The sequence below is a fragment of the Anopheles funestus genome, chromosome 2RL (genome assembly GCF_943734845.2).
Source record: "Anopheles funestus chromosome 2RL, idAnoFuneDA-416_04, whole genome shotgun sequence".
Lineage (NCBI taxonomy): Eukaryota > Metazoa > Arthropoda > Insecta > Diptera > Culicidae > Anopheles > Anopheles funestus.
This window is the reverse complement of record NC_064598.1, coordinates 31,408,771-31,426,410: the sequence shown is the minus strand read 5'-3', so window position 1 is coordinate 31,426,410 and position 17,640 is coordinate 31,408,771. Positions and strand designations below refer to the sequence as shown.

The window sequence follows — 17,640 nt, the reverse complement described above, 5'->3', positions numbered from 1 at the left end:
AACAATAACCTTTTCTTTATGATATATTTACTTGGATCTCAGTATTACTGGGAAGCACATAAGTAAAGCTTATCTATTCGAAAAATGATTATTTTTTCTTTGAATACAATGTTCAATTGGTATCATATTATATTTCACGTAACGTTCGATAAAGATCGAAAGAGCAGGATTTTCAATCGAAAGCTAAAAAAAGACAAGCTTTATAAAAACCCTGTGCTGATAAAACATTCAGCTATCCATTTCAAATTGCTCATTAGTAAGGAAGAAGTCCGTACAGGTTTTATCCCAACACACAACAAAAGGTTCAAATAACGGCACAATGGAACGATTTTGTTTCGTTGAAAAAGATCTCCATTCTACTGGTGAAAAAGTAATTGAAATCATAAAGGGAATTAAGAGCGTACCAAGAACACACTGATCCAGCAGAAATAGAAACTCCTGATGTGTGGCAATGCCTGGAAATTGAGGTTTAGGCAGGTTTTTGTTTAGGATCAATCGAAAAATGGTCGATATATAGGTTTTGTGGTAACACATAATGTCTCACCCAGTCAAACATGAGGTATCCGCAATGTTAAAAATTGATAACAAAAAATCCTAACCATCAAGCTTTTTGCGATGAACTTGAACCGTGCATGAGCACAAAAAGCAAAGGATGCTCCGGTACAAACATCTGCAATGTAGCCAAACAATTTTAACGGTAATAAATTATGGTTGTCTTTGTGTGATAACGTTTCGGCCAACAACAAAACGCCTGGAACAACGGAAGAAAACTCCCTCCATTTTGTATGGCAAAACTTGTAGCAAAATCAATATTGAGAATCAATCTAAAAGTACGCAGATTCAATGCAAAAGCACTTACGCCACCGCACTGTGTCGTCGGCACTTTAACCAACAGAGGGGACAAATCGGTAAGGGGACGGAAGGGGAGTGTAAGAATAAATGTGCCAAAGTTTTGTTGCCAAGTAACTCATAGTTGATTTGTTTGTGCCAAAACTCTTCCTGCAGTACGATGCAGAGCACAGGAACTTTGAGCATCGACAGCATCCTGGCCTGGTCACGGTAAAGCCTTGTTTGACAGAAACATTTCAACACCGAACAGCAGAGTTTGTGAGGCAAATAAAAGTTACACTACACAAAGAAGGAAGAAAGTTTTCTCGGTAAAAAAAGAACGAAATATGCTCATACTCGAGGGCTAAAGCGTTTCTGAAACGAATCGCAAATGTATGGAAAGTTTTTAAAGTTTTCTCCATAAATCACAGCCACCCAGAACGGAACGGTGTGGTACGGAGCGGTGAACCAGGTGAACTGGAACATAGTGAACACCATCTTGTTTTTTTCTATTCTCAAAAAAAAACAGAAAGAAAATCCAATAGAACGGTTGAACGAGATGAAGTCCATGCCGGGCTAATCTTATGCCCCGGTAAGCTCAAGTACGTTTTGCAGGACGATAGGAATCTTTGCCTCCTTCTGCATCCGTACATTCCGTGCCGGATATTCGCTACGACCATCCGGTTAGCTTACGGTAGCAGAATTTCTTTAATATTCTTAACCTTGTTCAAAATGCGCATCTTTTAAATTGCTCGCTCACACACACACACACGAACGACGAACGAATCCGCATCGAAGCTCTTGGAGCATATAATGGTCCATGCAATGAATCAACCCCTAGAGAGCTCTGGGGGGGATTATTTCATACGATACCACTCTGCACAGTGCGCTCTCCTGAGTACCACTCCACGAGATTCTATCCGGCCACCGTTTGTGGACGAGGCATTGAAGCATTTAAACTTCAGGTTTCATAACGCACTGTCGCCGTCCTCGCGTCTCGGAAGTAACCTCAAAGCACGAGAGCTGATCAGTACCTGCCGACTCTAGCAGAAGCGCCATTCGTTGCTGAGGCGAAGACGATTTTCATGGCCGTTTCCGGTTTTGCTCGATGTCGATGTGCTTATATCCCTACGGACGCACGGTTGGTCGGTTCTCGGCAAATTTTTGGCGAGCACACTGTGCTGACTTTAACACACGAATGAAATACGGTGAACCCTCTACGGTGGTGGAATGGAAATCTTCTCATGCCGGAAATGAGATGATGATGGTGCAGAGCACCAAGCTACCAGTCCATCTCTCGTAATATCTATCGAGAGACCAGCAGCATCGGCTTTATCCATGGGGAGATATCAGTTTGTACTGGAAAATGGGACGATTCTTCCCAGGTGCGGATTTGATTCGTTTTCGCGTACACGTACACCTGAGGTTTTGTGGAGTTTTGCAACGTTTGGTAGAAGTTACCATTTTCTTGCCTTGGTCCAGTCTTAACGACCTTTAACTAGTGTAAAGATATCGACAAGAGATAGAGAACGATACAGTAATTTGATATTACACATGCACCATTTTATCTGTATCCGTAAAAGGTTGCAAATAAGGCAGAAAATATGACTTTTTCTCCCACAAGTTCTTCTATTTTCACCAGATGCGAAAACTCGACAAATCCGTTTTAAAGTACAATGATACCAGCTTACATGAATATCGGATTGAATCAGAAAAAAACAGAAAATTTTATCGTTCAAGATTACTTTCGATATCTTACCCAAAATAATGCTAAAAGTCCTCTTAAAGCCTTGCCGTATTCCACCTTCCACAGTACTTCAGAAAAACAAAAAAACTTCAGGAAGTTTCGAGAACTGAGAAAATAAGCGAAAGCTCATACAACCCTCAGAGAGCTCAGAAATTTAAACAAAACAAACTTATTGATTTCCTGAGAAAGTTTTCCTCGCCCCACACCCGACCTCCATGCCGTTAACTGATCTCAGCCTTTTAAGTACCCAAAATGGCAGTCAGTAACGGATTGTTATTGGAAATTCGATTTTAACTGTAAATATGAAGCTAGTTTCTTCTGTAGTGAGAGAATATGTTTTGTATGCGCAACTACCAGGAATGGAACAGAAAGCGGACATTGTCCCTGTGGCCGGTTTGAACTTGGCAAATGAAACCCAAAACCCCCGTATGTTGAACACGTTGCTCTGTCGTAAAGTTTACGAGCCACCGTTGAAACGACTATTGACAGTATATTAAACTAAAGTTTGCTTTAATGCAGTACACCGTGTCGGCTGGATGGATTGCCGCTCGGCGAGAGAGAGGGGGAGAGAGAGGGAAAAAAAACTTCAACCAACCCCCTTTTTGCATGTTGCGAAGGAAAATTTAAAATTGCACAACTGAAGTGATTCGTTTGAGTGAAAACTTTATTTTCGTACTCTGCGTCGAAACATTTGGTTTGGGGTTGTTTGGTTTTACTTCTTCTGCACTAAAAAACTACGTTTGCAGTGTAATCAAGTCGTGAAGTTATGATTTGATTTGAAATCTGTTCGACATTTCGTTCGGAACGGGAAAGTTACATTTTTATGAGTGATCGGTACTATACTTTTATACTTCAGCATTGACGCTTCTTGCATGCAGGAAAGTTTGGTTCTTAACTGGTGGGAAAAAACATCACTCACCAATAAACAAAACCATAACCGACTTATCAGTCAAACTAACACAATCAAAACATTGGTTCTTTCTATAATGGAAAACGCGTAATGATCGGTCGAACGGAGTAGAACCAACACACGCCATTTGTATCCCACCTCCTCCTTCCATAGCCCTTCCAATCCCCTGGACCAGATCACCAACCGTGGGTGTAATGATAATAAAAACGATACCCCACTAATGACAACCATTGATATCCTTTTTGGTTATAAAACTTTGACATTCGTCCGTTCCGATGTGCGAAGCTGACAGTGGCAGCTGGTTCACTTCGTATAGCATCCGGCCCGTGGGCATCGTTAGTGATGTGGTGCTGGTAGGTTATGGAAAAGCTTCATGGCGAGTTTCCCACTGTTATGGTTTGTGGTTCGTTTCGCTATCCAACCCGGGGTACCGGGTGGGTTAGGTCATTATCATCTCACCACTGTTTCCTTTCTCCGACATTTGGCACATCCTCACACCCACACACAAATGCGCGCGATAGCTTCCTTCCAGAAGGTAACTTGTACAATCCCCATTGAAAACCATAAAAAAGAACATACAACTCTCCCTTACGACAAGGGGAAAAATTGAGCGGGGGGGGAAAACATTCATCCCACGAGCGGGAAAAAAAACGATCAGCCATAAAAATGCGCGAAAAATACAAACACTACACTACAGTGAGCAACCGCACAAGAGCTATGAAAACGATCGATTGGAGAAACTGAACGAATCCTTCCGAATCTATCCACCATGGATGAGGTTGATGTTGTGGGCAAGTGTGGAGAAGAAAAAAATGTAACAAAGGTTCGCAAAAGCTTCGCAAAGCAAGGGGAAAAAAATGTTGTACCTACCTTTCCCCGTCAGGACATTCACACAGAGTGGCTTTATCTCTCGCCATACCGTTCCTTTTTGCGATCGTAAAACTGTTCGATACCACCGCCGAAAAAAAAAAGAAAAACGGGTTCTCCATTCCACGACCGGAAAATTGCAGTTTCCGGCGTATAAAAGGTGATAATAATAAATGTTCATGCTTTTTTTTATTTTGCTGCCTTCACGTGCAGACGACTGTTTGGTGATGGGTCGAACAGAAGGATGACCATCTAAACAGCCAACAAAAAAAAAGCATTGAGGGTCTTCGCTTGACGACGTTAGCGCAGGAACATTGCACATCGCGAACAAGTTCGAAACAAACAAACGATCTGGCTTCGCGGCCTTAGTAGTAGTGGTAGTAGTGGTGGTAGTAGTAGTATGGTATATGACTTGGACAGATTTTGTTATGGATCACCACCACTGTTCCCAACCATCATCACCTTCTCGCCTACACGAACCAACGGAGGGAAAAACGTTTTTCGTGGCCAATATTTTAACCTTCCCCAAAAAATGGTCGTTCACAACGACAACATTCGCACACTCTGCATAAAGCTAAGGCTGATGAATCGATTCGATTATTGAACCCGAGCACACGAATCATTTGGAAGTACGAGAGCAACAAAAAAAAACGAATCGTTCACCGATATGTTGGGCTTGCGAATGGCTTCCGGCCCACTGATTTTGTATCGAACCGAACGGTTTTTGTACGAAAGGTGGTGCGAACGATTAATGGGCTTGACAGTTCGGGGGATTTTCTTTTGCTTTATTTTTCCGCCCATCTCTTTGGCCCCCCTTTGGTCCCGAAATTCGTATATTTTTCTCTTTGGGAAGTCTTCGGGAAAAAAGTTGCTATGTTTCGCGAATTTCGTTCTTTTTTCCTCTTACTGCATTCAGTTCTCTGTTAGGATAAAACTCCATGTTGTAAGGCTCTCATGACACTTCTTTAACGATGGTTTCGTTCATTGTGACGATCACATCACCAGACAACCGAAATGTGATGCAGATAAACACCAGTGCCTTTAACTTTTGGCACTAGCTTTCCGTCGTTTCGTTGGAACTTCGTTTTTTTGGGAGTGTACAGATGGTACTGCCAATACCGTGCATTAGTCGAAGGCCGTATTAATGGTTGCGTCGTGCTGATTAATGGGCAACACTTTACCGCTTAATCGAATCGTATCATCATTATCGTTTCTGGGGCAATATTTTGCTTGCGATGCTGGCTCATTTTAAGACCGCGTGAAATGGAGAAATTTTCAAACTGTCTGCGAAGTGTTTTAATAAACCTTTCGCCGCCTTTCTTTTCCTCTCTCACCAGCTGTACCGATGAAGGTGAAGAAAACGGATCTGCCTGTACTGCCACAAGACACCGACATGCTACCGGCGCTAGACGATGGCAGCTCGGATGGGGTTTCGGACAACAATTCGGAGGATGATGAAGACGATGACGATATGGACGATGAGGAGGACGAAGAGATGCTGGGCGATGAACCGATCGAGAGCGATGATGATGAGTACGATTCGGATGAAGATTTTGACTCGGGCAGTGACAAACCATCGTCCGGTGCGGATACGATCGATACGGGTTCGGCTGCATGGGATAGCTTCACGACACCGCCACCATCAGCTGCCGGCGGCAAGGATGGACTGAAGCAGAAACAGCAGGCAGACATCGGGGGTCCGATCGGTGGTATGCTGTACGCCGGTGGATATGCCGCCAGCTCGACGGAAAAGTCGGGTACGATCGATCTGGTTACGACGCCGATCACGGCCATCCCCACGCCTGATCCATACTTTACGCACTTTGATCCGCGCAACGAGCACCAAAGCTTCAAGGTATGTACGAGCCACGAAATTGATGTTTGTATATGCTGTTCGTAGAATTTGCATGCCGAATTTCAGGAAGCCCAGCAGCGGCTCGAGGAGAGCCACCGCGAAAAGGTGACGCGCGTCATGAAGGATTGGTCCGATCTGGAGGAGAAGTATCAGGATATGCGGTTGGCCGATCCGAAATCGGCACAAACGTTCAAACAGCGTATGACGGCCCGGTTCCAGGTAAGCGAAACATGGACTGGAATATCCCCCCGGAACCATTTGGTTTGTTTTAGTTTTTCTATTTCATTCTTCAGCACTTTTGTTGCTAGTGCCAAACAAAAAACACTCTTTTGCATGTATGACGCCGTGTGCATCCAACACCTCGTGCACCACCATTTAATGCCCTCCAAATCTTGCTCTCGATCCCACTATTCTCCACCCCAAGAAAAAAGCTGACAGTAAAAATCATGTCAATGTTTTGAGTCGAACATTTGATTCGAACATTTTGTTACGAAATAGCTAAATCCAGCATCCACCATACACGCGCTGTTACCGCGAGCCATGACCGCGTCTCTAATGACCGGTGGTTCCTTTTTTTGCGTGATGGTTTTTGGGGTGAGTTTTATTGTTTACCCAAACCGATGCGTTCGACATTTGTTCGCGGATGTAGTAGACATTTTTCAGCACACGTAGCGTAGATAGAGACCATTTCCACAGGCCAAAAGCAAACGATCGAACGAGTGCAAATTTAAATTAACTGTAGACTGCATTTCACCACTGCCCAAAAGGAATTGTTGGGCCAAAAAGGAAGAGAAAGAATGTGGCAGAAACACCCGAAAAATTCAAAATTGCCATCGGTGCAAGTTTTATTACAATTTCTTACTTTGCTTTTGGATGCACATGACCAGAAGACCCGGTTTGGTTTTACTAAGCGTCCCAAAAGCAATTAAATACCGATCCCCGAAAAAGTGATCCTCCGTAAACCGTTCCGCACTGATAGCGTTTGTCGTGTTTCTGTAACGTTTTCCAACATTGCAAGTCCTGTGATAACTAACGATTATTGCCACACCAATGTCAATCCTTCGCCCTACGTACTGCTCGTACTCTGTAGCACTTCTTTTTCTCTCTGTGTTTTTTCTTTTGTCCTTCTATGCATTTTCCCCCTAGTTTGCACACTCGTTCGCTCCGTTTGCTAGAGGTGCCTGTTTTAGAACCGTGGTGTGGTTTTTGGCTCGTAGTTAATTTATTGCGTAACAAAACCAACCAAAAAAACAACAAAAAAAAAACAAATAGCAGCAGCTACAAATCCTTCAAAACTGGTGACATGAGTTTAACGGTCTCGTTCGTAACTAAAATCTGGCCACCCCCTTATGGCCACCCCCGTTCGTTCGTGTAATATTTTAGACTTCTGTGCAGGCACTGGAAGAGGAAGGCAACTCCGAGAAGCATCAGCTGGCGGCCATGCATCAGCAGCGCGTACTCGCCCATATTAACCAGCGCAAACGGGAGGCCATGACCTGCTACACCCAAGCCCTCACCGAGCAACCACCGAGCGTAAGTTTCGTTTTTCGTTTCATAAGTTCACATAACCGTTGCAACACCGCATGTGCATGTGAGGGAAAATGTTTTTTTTTTTGTTTTCCATGTTCGTGCCAGGCACAATTTTTGTGTCCTCTTGTGCGGATGTCCATTTCCGCGTTGGTAGATTCGGGGACGGGGGCGTAAATATCCGGCGAGCAAAGAAATATGAACTCGCCCATCACCCTCCACATATAACTAATGGCCATCCCGGTTCAGTCGTCGTCGATGCATCGAAAAAGCGTTACAGTTCCGGCCGTCCGGTGCGTGTACGTGCTCGTTATACCATGCGCAGCCAGGCACGTTCCGGCCACCATGTACCAAACTTTGATGGAAATCCGTTTATTTCACAATTTTAATGAACTTTCTTTTTGGGGGTTCCAGCCCACAAAAACTGATGAGTTGTGTGTTGTGTGTTGTTTCAGGTTTCAGGCCTGTGACAATGGTGAACAGTGTGTACGTGATGGGTAGATACGTGCGCGCGATGGGAAGTCATTTTCTTTGGCGTTTGAAAGTAGTGCCAGAAAAAAAATGGGGTGGAAAATAAGCTCCACCAAATATGTCCGGTTCGGTGCAGCTCAGTGACCTATATTCAATCCTATGTTTACGAATATTTCGAGCGTGATTCGTTTAGTAAGCGGTAATTAAACTTAGTATAACAACGATGAACAAAACGCTTTAGATAGGAAAGCTTATTGAAACGGAATTCCATTTCTCTGTCGTGGTGCACATCAGCCGATATGTATGTTTGTATCACTTTTTTCTCTTTCTACTCTCCGTCCACTGTACCAACAGTCTCATCGGGTGGAAAAGTGTTTGCAGAAGCTGCTACGTGCTCTTCACAAGGATCGTGCCCATGCTTTATCGCACTATCGGCATCTGCTCGGTTCGGGCGGTACCGGTGGCCTGGAAGCGGCCGCATCCGAGCGTCCCCGCACCCTGGAACGGCTGGTCGACATTGACCGGGCGGTGAATCAATCGATGGCGATGCTCAAACGCTACCCGGAACTATCGGTAAAGCTGTCCCAGCTGATGGATGATTACATCCAAGCGCTACGCTCCAAGGACGAAACGCCCGGCTCGATGCTGGCCATGACGGAGGAAGCGGAAGCGGCCATACTCGACAAGTATCGCATGGAGATTGAGCGCAAGGTCAGCGAAAAGGAGCGTCAGCGATTGGCCGAAAAGCAGCGCAAGGAGCAACGGGCACAGGAGCGCGAGAAGATACGCGAAGAAAAGCTTCGCCTGGAGGCTAAGAAAATGGAAGCCGCTTACAAACAGCAACAACAGCAGCAACAGCAACAACAACAGCAAAAGCAACAACAAGCTCAACAGCAGCAGCAACAACAGCAGCAACAGCAACAGCAGCAACAGCAGCAGCAGCAAGCACAAATGATTGCTGCTACATTTGCAGCATCACAACAGCAGCAGCAACCGATGCAAACCCAACAACCGACGCTTACGGATCAACCACAAACCCAAAAGCAACAACCGGACATGGAAGCCCAAAAGGAAACAGACACCACCAAGGACTACTCCGAAGAAGCGGCCGTAACGTAAGTAAAATGCAACCCGAAGAAAGACTAAAGCAAAAAAACCCCCTTCCTCCCATCGCTTCGGTCGAGCTCATCCTTAGGCAGGATGAGAACAGCAACCGCGACCGTAATTAGCCCGATTGACTTCCTTTTGCTTCCCCGTTTGTTTGCGTGCGCTTAATTAATCACTCGCGTGTTGGTGTGTTCCCTTTTTTCTTTGTTTCGTTCCCTGTGTCCGGCCTTTGCCCGTGTGTAACAGGAGCCCACAGCCGACGGCTCTTCCGACGGTGGACGATGAAGCGGTACAGCGTGCGGTCGAGGAAGTTGCTGCGGCCGTCGCCCATCAGGAAGCCGAACCAAAGATGCAACACGTTCTGGCCCACGACATTGGCCACGGTGAACCGGTAAGTGAGATAAGGGAGAAAAAAACCTAGTTTAAGAAAAAGCTAACTTCCGTTCGCACTAAAGTTGTTGCGTTACACTCATTAGTAGTTTAGCAAAGCGGATAAATTGCAACGACAAAACTATCAGCCGGATCTGATGATTATGAAAAGTAGTTTTATCATTTTTTTTGTAACTGTACTAACAAGTGTCATGCTTAATTAATGTTTCGCAAAGAGTCATTCATATGAATCTTCAGCGAAGAATCATTCGAATCAAAGATTCGTGAATCTTTAGAGATAAATGAAAACCTTTGGATTCCCTTGAATCCACATTTAAAGGTGGGAGAATTACTGAAGATTCAGGGCTACTTAAATAACTATTTATATCAGAAGGTTTGTGTATCGAACTGCCAATCTAAATTAATGATGCGAATAACAACTCTCCTGATTCTGAGTTAAGTGAGTTAAGTGGATTAATTAATGAGTTAACTCCCCAGTTGACCGTTGTCAATGATATTCAAAGGCAACAGAAACTCCACGGATTGCACTTTTCTTCATCTAATTTTTGCAATTTTTTTGCAAAACAATTGTGAGCAATTGTTCACGTATGAAAGAGTCGACTCATGAGCAATGGTTCTTTGCTGCAACTATCAACTCACTAATGTGTGAGTTATTTAACTCATGAATCATATGACTCCTTCAAGGGTAAGTAAATGGTAGCCGAAAAAACTCATCAGCCTTTAATAAGTTGCACAATTCATTTTTGAATCAATTCTCTGTTAGTTTGTGGCTCCGTAAATGAGTTAAAACAACTCTTTGCGGAGAATCGAATTGACTCACTCACTCACTTTTAGTGAGACAAAAATATAATAATCTTTAATAATCGTCGTTAATAATCTTTAACAAAATCCTGAATCCTGATTAATAATAGGGAATCACATTGATTCATTCGGTTCAAACATTAATTAACCTTCAGGAATTTTGGATCAAGTTCACTCAACACTAATTGTTTAACATTTTCTTCCCACTTAACAGAGCTACTCAGTTCGACGCGAAGTCTACAGCTCCAGTGGACGGGACAGCAAGCACGTATACTTTACGGTCGGTTTCGCCGGTGTTGCCCTGATGGCTGCGGTGTTCGTTGGTGTCGCTGTTGCCAAATGGAAAGCTTCCCGATCACCTCATGCTCAAGGATTCGTCGAGGTAGATCAGGTAACGGTACATAAAGTAGCATGCTTACAACCGCTTAACGTTATACAAAACATTTTCCCCTTGTACGCTTTTATTTCCAGGCGGTCGGTGCACCAGTCACCCCCGAGGAACGGCATGTAGCCAACATGCAGATCAATGGGTACGAAAATCCAACCTACAAGTACTTCGAAATCAAGGAATAAATTCCCCCAAAGGATGGAAAACATCATTGTCGGTCAGGGCCATGAACCACTCCAAACTGGTCGCTGCTTAATGGTCGAAGTAGAAAGCAAGTACTTCAGGCGCTAAGATCCTTGAGAGGTACGATTAATGTGTAATGTCAAAAGAAGAAGCAAATCAACAGCGATGCCGGGTTGCAGGAGATGAAAAATCGATATTCGTGGTAATAAAAAACAAGAAGGGAAAAATGTTAGTTGCAGTGGAAAAAAACACGTAAAAAACACACACTCACACACACACACAACAACAGCAGCAGAAAATAAAAGAAAAAGGTACACAACAAATACACAACCATCAACTGGGTGTACTTGAAACAAACTACTATCTACCAAGCTATACCAAAACATAACTAAAACACAGTTACGCAATATGCGTAGTTATTGTCTTGTTTTTGTTTTTTTTTGTTGTTTTGAATAAAAAGAAACATGTAAAAACTAAAAAAAAAACATTAAACAGAGCAAATGCGTGACAAGCGCACACACGTACACACCGGGCACACAAGGTGGTAGGATTGTTTCATTGTTTCTGTCCACTGTTCTATAATTCTTTGTGTTTAAACTCACTCTAGTCTCCTCTAGATAAGGAGGCACAAAGGAGACGCAGAACATCATGCGTTTTAAAGCCCCAAACAAATCTTCAAATGAAACAACAACTAAACGATCCTCTTGGAATGGTTCTTTGTGTGTTTGTGCGATAATAGCGCATAATAGTGTAAACGCATACACAAAAACGGTAAAACCAGCTAAACCAAAATTCATCTCAGCTGCAGAACAATCTGACGGAAAAACATTCGTTTGAAGGAAAAGTTTTGGTGAGATAAAAACAAAACAAAACCTAAAAGCAAAACACGCATACAGAATAGAAAAGACAGTAAAGCACACTGAGTGTCCTTTTTTTGCATGTATAAAAATGGGAGTGTTTGAACATCTAAAATAGCTACTAACTTAAAATTCAAACAAAAACAGTGGCGTTACTACTAGTGCGATCGTTCGTGTGATCGCGAAAAGAGAAGAAGAAAATTCGCAATTCATTTTGCAATTATTTTTTTCCTCTTTTCTTTTCCTCTTTGAAACCTTTCCTTTCAAACCTATCTTTACAAACCTATACCGCCTCTCTTTATCACTCTCGACTGTACCGAGACCAGACGTAGAGCACGACGCTACCAAAGAATAGAAGCAAAGAATAAAAACAAAACAGTCACTAAATTATAGTTGAAGCTCTTGCTGCGCTCTTAATAGACTTTAATAGCCAAGGAAGGTCGCCGCAATGATCGAAGAAGAAAGAAATTACATAAATCGCAACACACATCCACATAGCTCCAGGAACAATAACAACCAGCAAACTCGTAAAATCCCCCCCATTACCATCACGTGCAGATCATCAGATCGGTCCCATCCGACAAAAACAAAGCCGAAAGCACCATTCTTTAGGACCCAGGGCGCAGGATAGTTAGATAGCTAAGTAGCTAATTAGTTATTAATTTTCTACCAAAACAAAAAAAAACAAACCGATCGGTTATATGCAGCTCAGGTTAGCAGGCACTCAAGCTCTTCACCGGGGTCCTTTAAAATAAAAAACTCAATCACCCACACACACACACACAAAACAAAATGCTTAAAGACCTTCGGGTGGACTGTGGGTGGATGGTGCCGTAAAACTAGAATGCGCCAAAAAAACTCACCCCAAAATACACACTACTTCTCATTTGATAAGCTTGTAAGAATATACATGCATAAATAAACGTACATTATACAACCAATTGCATTAGATCTATATATTCGCTTCGCGGTGTTTTTTGATGGTAAAGAAGTGGGCACACATGCACTTCCATCCGCAACCGGTTCGCGTTCGCGTGCTTTGGTGTTGATTGGAAATATGTTTTCCTTGTGCTTTCAAGCGCAGGAAGTAAAGTTTTTGCTGCAGGCAAATATCAAAAACCAAAAAACCCAAACAAAAAAGCATACATAGCGCCAACAGTAATGGTTACAAAACATACATTCAATCCAAGCATAACTTGTCTGACAAAACAAACGAAAACAAAAAAAAACACGCGACAAACTACACCCTAAGAACAGTATGTACGCGTACGCGCGTAACGAACAGCTATTGAAAGTATATACATATATTTTTTGTAATACACACCTGCTATACGCTTTGAAATTTCATATTTATACTACCTTATAAAACAAAAGCAACAATACAATAACAAAAACGTGGCATATAAGTGGCACAAACGCGTCTGCTAATATATATTTACAAGTGAACAGAACAAAAGCGTTAAAGAACCGATGCGTTAAAGGAGCGAAAAAGGCGAAACAAGAATAACAATAACGAACGAATTCTTTGGTGGCAAGCTACAAAAGGGGTGAAAAACAAAGGATTCAGTTGAAAGTGTGTCGCCATGTTGGTAGGAAATTCATTATCGCGCCCCTAAAACTATCAGGATGGTTTCGGAACACACAGTCACAGCCACAGGAAGCTATCCAAACAAAAAGGAAAATTGAGTTTTGTTTTTAGCATAGTATCTCACTAATTTCCAACCAATTGAATCCATTTTCCAACATGCTAAAACCTCCCTTGCAAGGTCTCGCATTATAGTCCTTCAAAAACCGAACTTTAGAACTAAACGATCATTATGCCGAGCTGTGTGGTATGTGTGAGCGAATGTGATTCAAAACGCGTGATTGCGAAAGCCCCCTGCCCCTCCCACAATTTGCCCCACTGTTCCCGTTTACGAGGATTACGAAGATGTGTATGAAAACAATAATTTACAACCAAACAACTAGAGACAAACGCAAACAGGACAAAACAAAATGAAACAAAGAAAAACGAGAGCTTCTTCCGATTTGTAGCGTAAAAAAAACAACATTCCGACACCACAATGCAAGGATGCATTCCAGGCTATTTAATGCAGCGACCATGAATGCACCTTTTTTGGCAGCAGCCATCCATCATACATCCCGTACCTCTCTCATTTATGCTGCTAATGCTGAGGCACAATGCTTTTGGGTGAAAACATTTTTTGCGCTAATGAATGGCCTTCCAGACGTCCTTTGGAACATTCAGCAACCACACATACACACACATACACATGCATACAGAGAAGAACAAAAAAACGACACGAGAGTTCGGGTAAAAAAACCTAATTTTTGGTAGCATCTCTACCGGGCAGCAACATAAAGATGGAAAATTAAGAAGAAAAAACAGAAGAAGCAGAAGAAGAAAACAACAACTCGCAACACAATCCAATCACTCAGTAAGAGGTTACAGTCGGAAAATTGCATCCTAGGCAAAAGAAAATTCGTCCATTTTTGTAGGATTTTGCGACGCGCGTTAAACATAGGTGTTAGAAAGAAAGAGAGAAAGAGAGACAAAAGAGAGTAAACAAAACTAACAAAACAAAACAAAAAAAAACAACATGCAAAAATGCAAAAAAAAAAACAAATCTTATCGATAGTGTGTCATTAAGTCCCTTTTTCCCTACACCCTCTCTCCCGTAACTTCCCCCCAACAACCCCTCACACAAGACCCGTATTATCCGGGTCCGCTGATGAGTGCGCAGCAAAAGTGGGTAGCAAAACGATGTTAGCAACACCTGCGAATGCTTGTTGAATGCTCGCACATGATATGCCATAAAGCTGGTGTTGGTGATGATGAATCATGATGGGGCAACTGAGCAAAAGAATCCGAAGGAAACATTTCGCTAAACAGTGCTGAACAATCTTATCCCGAACGCTGACACGCTAATTGCCAGTGGACTATATACATATACATATATATATATATATATATACACATATAGGGCTTGCAAGCATCATGTTAATGTTTTCCGTTTTTATTACCTGCTAATCTCACCGCTAAATCCGGTTTTGCGGCTTAACCTTCTTTAAAGCTTTCACCTTTCACGAGAGAATGGCGCTTGCACAACGCGCACCATTACCTTACCGAGTTGAGTTGTTTCACCACCACCCCTCCCCCGCCGCCTCGTTATGTACAACCATTTTTGCTATTTACCCCTAAGCGCGTGAGCACACCATCAGAAGAGGCTCGTACTTAGGCACCTATATAACTACCTGTGACTAACTACTAACAACTTATCTATCCCTCCTTTGACTAGTTTAATTGATTTCTTCATGGGGGGGCATCGTGATGCCCCGTTTTTCGTCTACTATCGATAGAATACGATGATTTGGCTCGTAAACGGATTAAATGAAATTTTGAAAATATAAAACCAAAATGACTCAAATTGCAGAATAATAAACAAAAACCTACACAGCAGCAGTAAAACAAAAGTCATACTAAATGAAAAGATGAAGCGAAATTTAAAAAAAAACAGCAAACCCACACACACACACAAACACACACAGCATATATATAATCTATGTATAAAGAATAGAGAACAAACAACAACAAAAAAACGATGGGAAAAGCGTAAACAAAACTAGTACTAAAAACATCTACGGCAAACACTATAAGCAAGAAAGGCAAAACAATAATTAAACGAGAAACGAGAAAGAAAGAGCGAACATTCCGTTACGTTATGGAGGTTAACAGCGGAGAGGAAAACCGAAACAAGCCGATGAAAGAAAACTGTAGCGAACAATGTAAGTGGAAAAACAGAAGAAGAAGAAGAAAAAACCCAGAAATGAATGCATAGAATAGATTATATATCATGTATAAGTATGAATATATTTATATACAACACACAAGACACACACATATAAGTGTAATGATGTAAACATTTACAGATTAGTTTTAATAGGTGATCATACACAAAACGGAAAGAAAACGGAACAGCAGGAAGGTATTAGAACAAATAAACAAAAAAAGCATGCTACCGGTGTAATTAAATTAAACAACAAACCGCTACAAGAAGCCCGTTAATAAGCGAAGAGAAAAAAGGCAATGAACACACTCGCACACAGAAAAAAAAACAAACCACCCGTTCCTATCTCCGGTCAATCGGAAGACAGAACAGACAGAACAGTCTTTACAGTTCAACAGCGGCAGGTGGAATATTTGGAAGAGAACGTATTTTGCGGAAGCTGGTCAACGACGACAGCTTCCAGTTTAGCATGTATTTGATAACATGTTGGTTGACGTCCGACGTCCGAACAGCACTAAACCGTGTTAGTGCAAATTAAGATCTCTGCACTCTATATGGGCTATGCTTGGGTATAATCAGTCACACGTTAGAAACAATGAAGAGCACCTTCTGGCCTTCTCTCTATTTAACAAAACATACAATCGAGTGTTGAGTGGTAGTCGAACAAATCGGAATCCGCTAAGAAGAAAATGGGCAACAACAACAAAAAACCGAAGTTACTGTGAAAGTGTAGTGGGCATCCTAAATATGCCCTGGATTATCAATTGCGGTTCCGAAAAAGTACGGAGTTGTATTATGCAGCGCGCAAACCAAATTGCTTGTTAGTCAGTTTGTCCAGCAAACAAACAAAAAAACAATAATAATCCAACCGTTACAGTACCAACTCGACACACGTACACTGAAAATATAAATACTACAAGAGCAAACGAAAACAGCAACACAAGACTATAATCGAACAAAACATGTTTAATGCAAAAGTACGTAACACATGCTAAATCAAACAAAAAAAAATATTCCGCTTGGGGTTTTTTTTGTTTTTTTTTTTTAATTTTCCATTTTTCCGTGTTTGGGTTAACTGATAACATTTCCCAGTTTTTTGATGCTATACTGTTGTTACAAATGCTGACCTTTTCTCCAAACCGCCCCATAACCCCCGGTCCCGGTGCATGAGGCAGGTTTACGATAAAAGCTACATAGACGGGGAAATGCTAAACAAACAAAAAAAAACAATTCCAATTTTGATAAAAAACAAAACAAAACCGGAAAGGAAAACCGAAAATGGTACCAGTAGAAATCAAAACGCACTCTATTAAACACCTAACACACACACACACAGAAATACGCTCCCGGTGTGAGTTTGAAGCACACAAAACAACATCATTTCGATCCCAACATAATGTTACGGAAAAAACGCACCCCTCCACAATAGAACAAGGATCTGATCGCTTTTCGTTAAACAAAAAAAAACGCTCGAAAAGTGGAAGTGGAAAATAGTGAAAACAAATACCTTCAAAAATCTTCAGTCCAAAACAATACCAAACACAACACCTACAGATACAGTGTACACGTCACAAAACAGGAGCTCAAATACGGGAGTGTGGTCGCCAGCCAGGATTGTAAGAAAATGATCATTCTTGAGCAAATAGGCAAAAAGCATTTTGAGAAAAATGAAACAAGCTAAATCAACTGCATAGCAAGGCAGAGAAGAATAGCAAAAACACTATATCACAACATCATATGTGTTAACGAGTGTGGCGTGTGTTGATGATGTATGTATGAAAAACAGCAGTAAAAAAGATGGAAAAACCAATGTTTAAATAAAAAGTACTATAAAAAAAACGCGCGAGATATCTATATACAAATTGTGCATCTTTTTGTTTGCAGGAAAATGGATACTGTACGCGAAACAAAGCTCCCGTAA

The 17,640-nt window shown here is 42.0% G+C and overlaps 1 protein-coding gene across 8 annotated transcripts in view; it reads left to right on the top strand.

Annotated features, from left to right (window-relative positions):
* Window positions 1-16,949, top strand: part of LOC125764298 (amyloid-beta-like protein) — a 71,365-nt gene extending 54,416 nt beyond the window's left edge. For 5 of the 8 annotated variants that reach the window (XM_049428420.1, XM_049428418.1, XM_049428419.1 and 2 more), the window contains exons 6-12: window positions 5,690-6,207; window positions 6,253-6,426; window positions 7,591-7,740; window positions 8,560-9,320; window positions 9,559-9,703; window positions 10,718-10,894; window positions 10,975-16,949. In XM_049428420.1, the coding sequence (XP_049284377.1) occupies window positions 5,690-6,207; window positions 6,253-6,426; window positions 7,591-7,740; window positions 8,560-9,320; window positions 9,559-9,703; window positions 10,718-10,894; window positions 10,975-11,076 (2,027 nt within the window). In that variant the 3' untranslated portion in view covers window positions 11,077-16,949. The remainder of the gene's footprint in view (window positions 1-5,689; window positions 6,208-6,252; window positions 6,427-7,590; window positions 7,741-8,559; window positions 9,321-9,558; window positions 9,704-10,717; window positions 10,895-10,974) is intronic. The other 3 variants (XM_049428425.1, XM_049428422.1, XM_049428424.1) reach the window with 3 other exon arrangements.
* The last annotated feature ends 691 nt before the right edge of the window (window positions 16,950-17,640 follow it).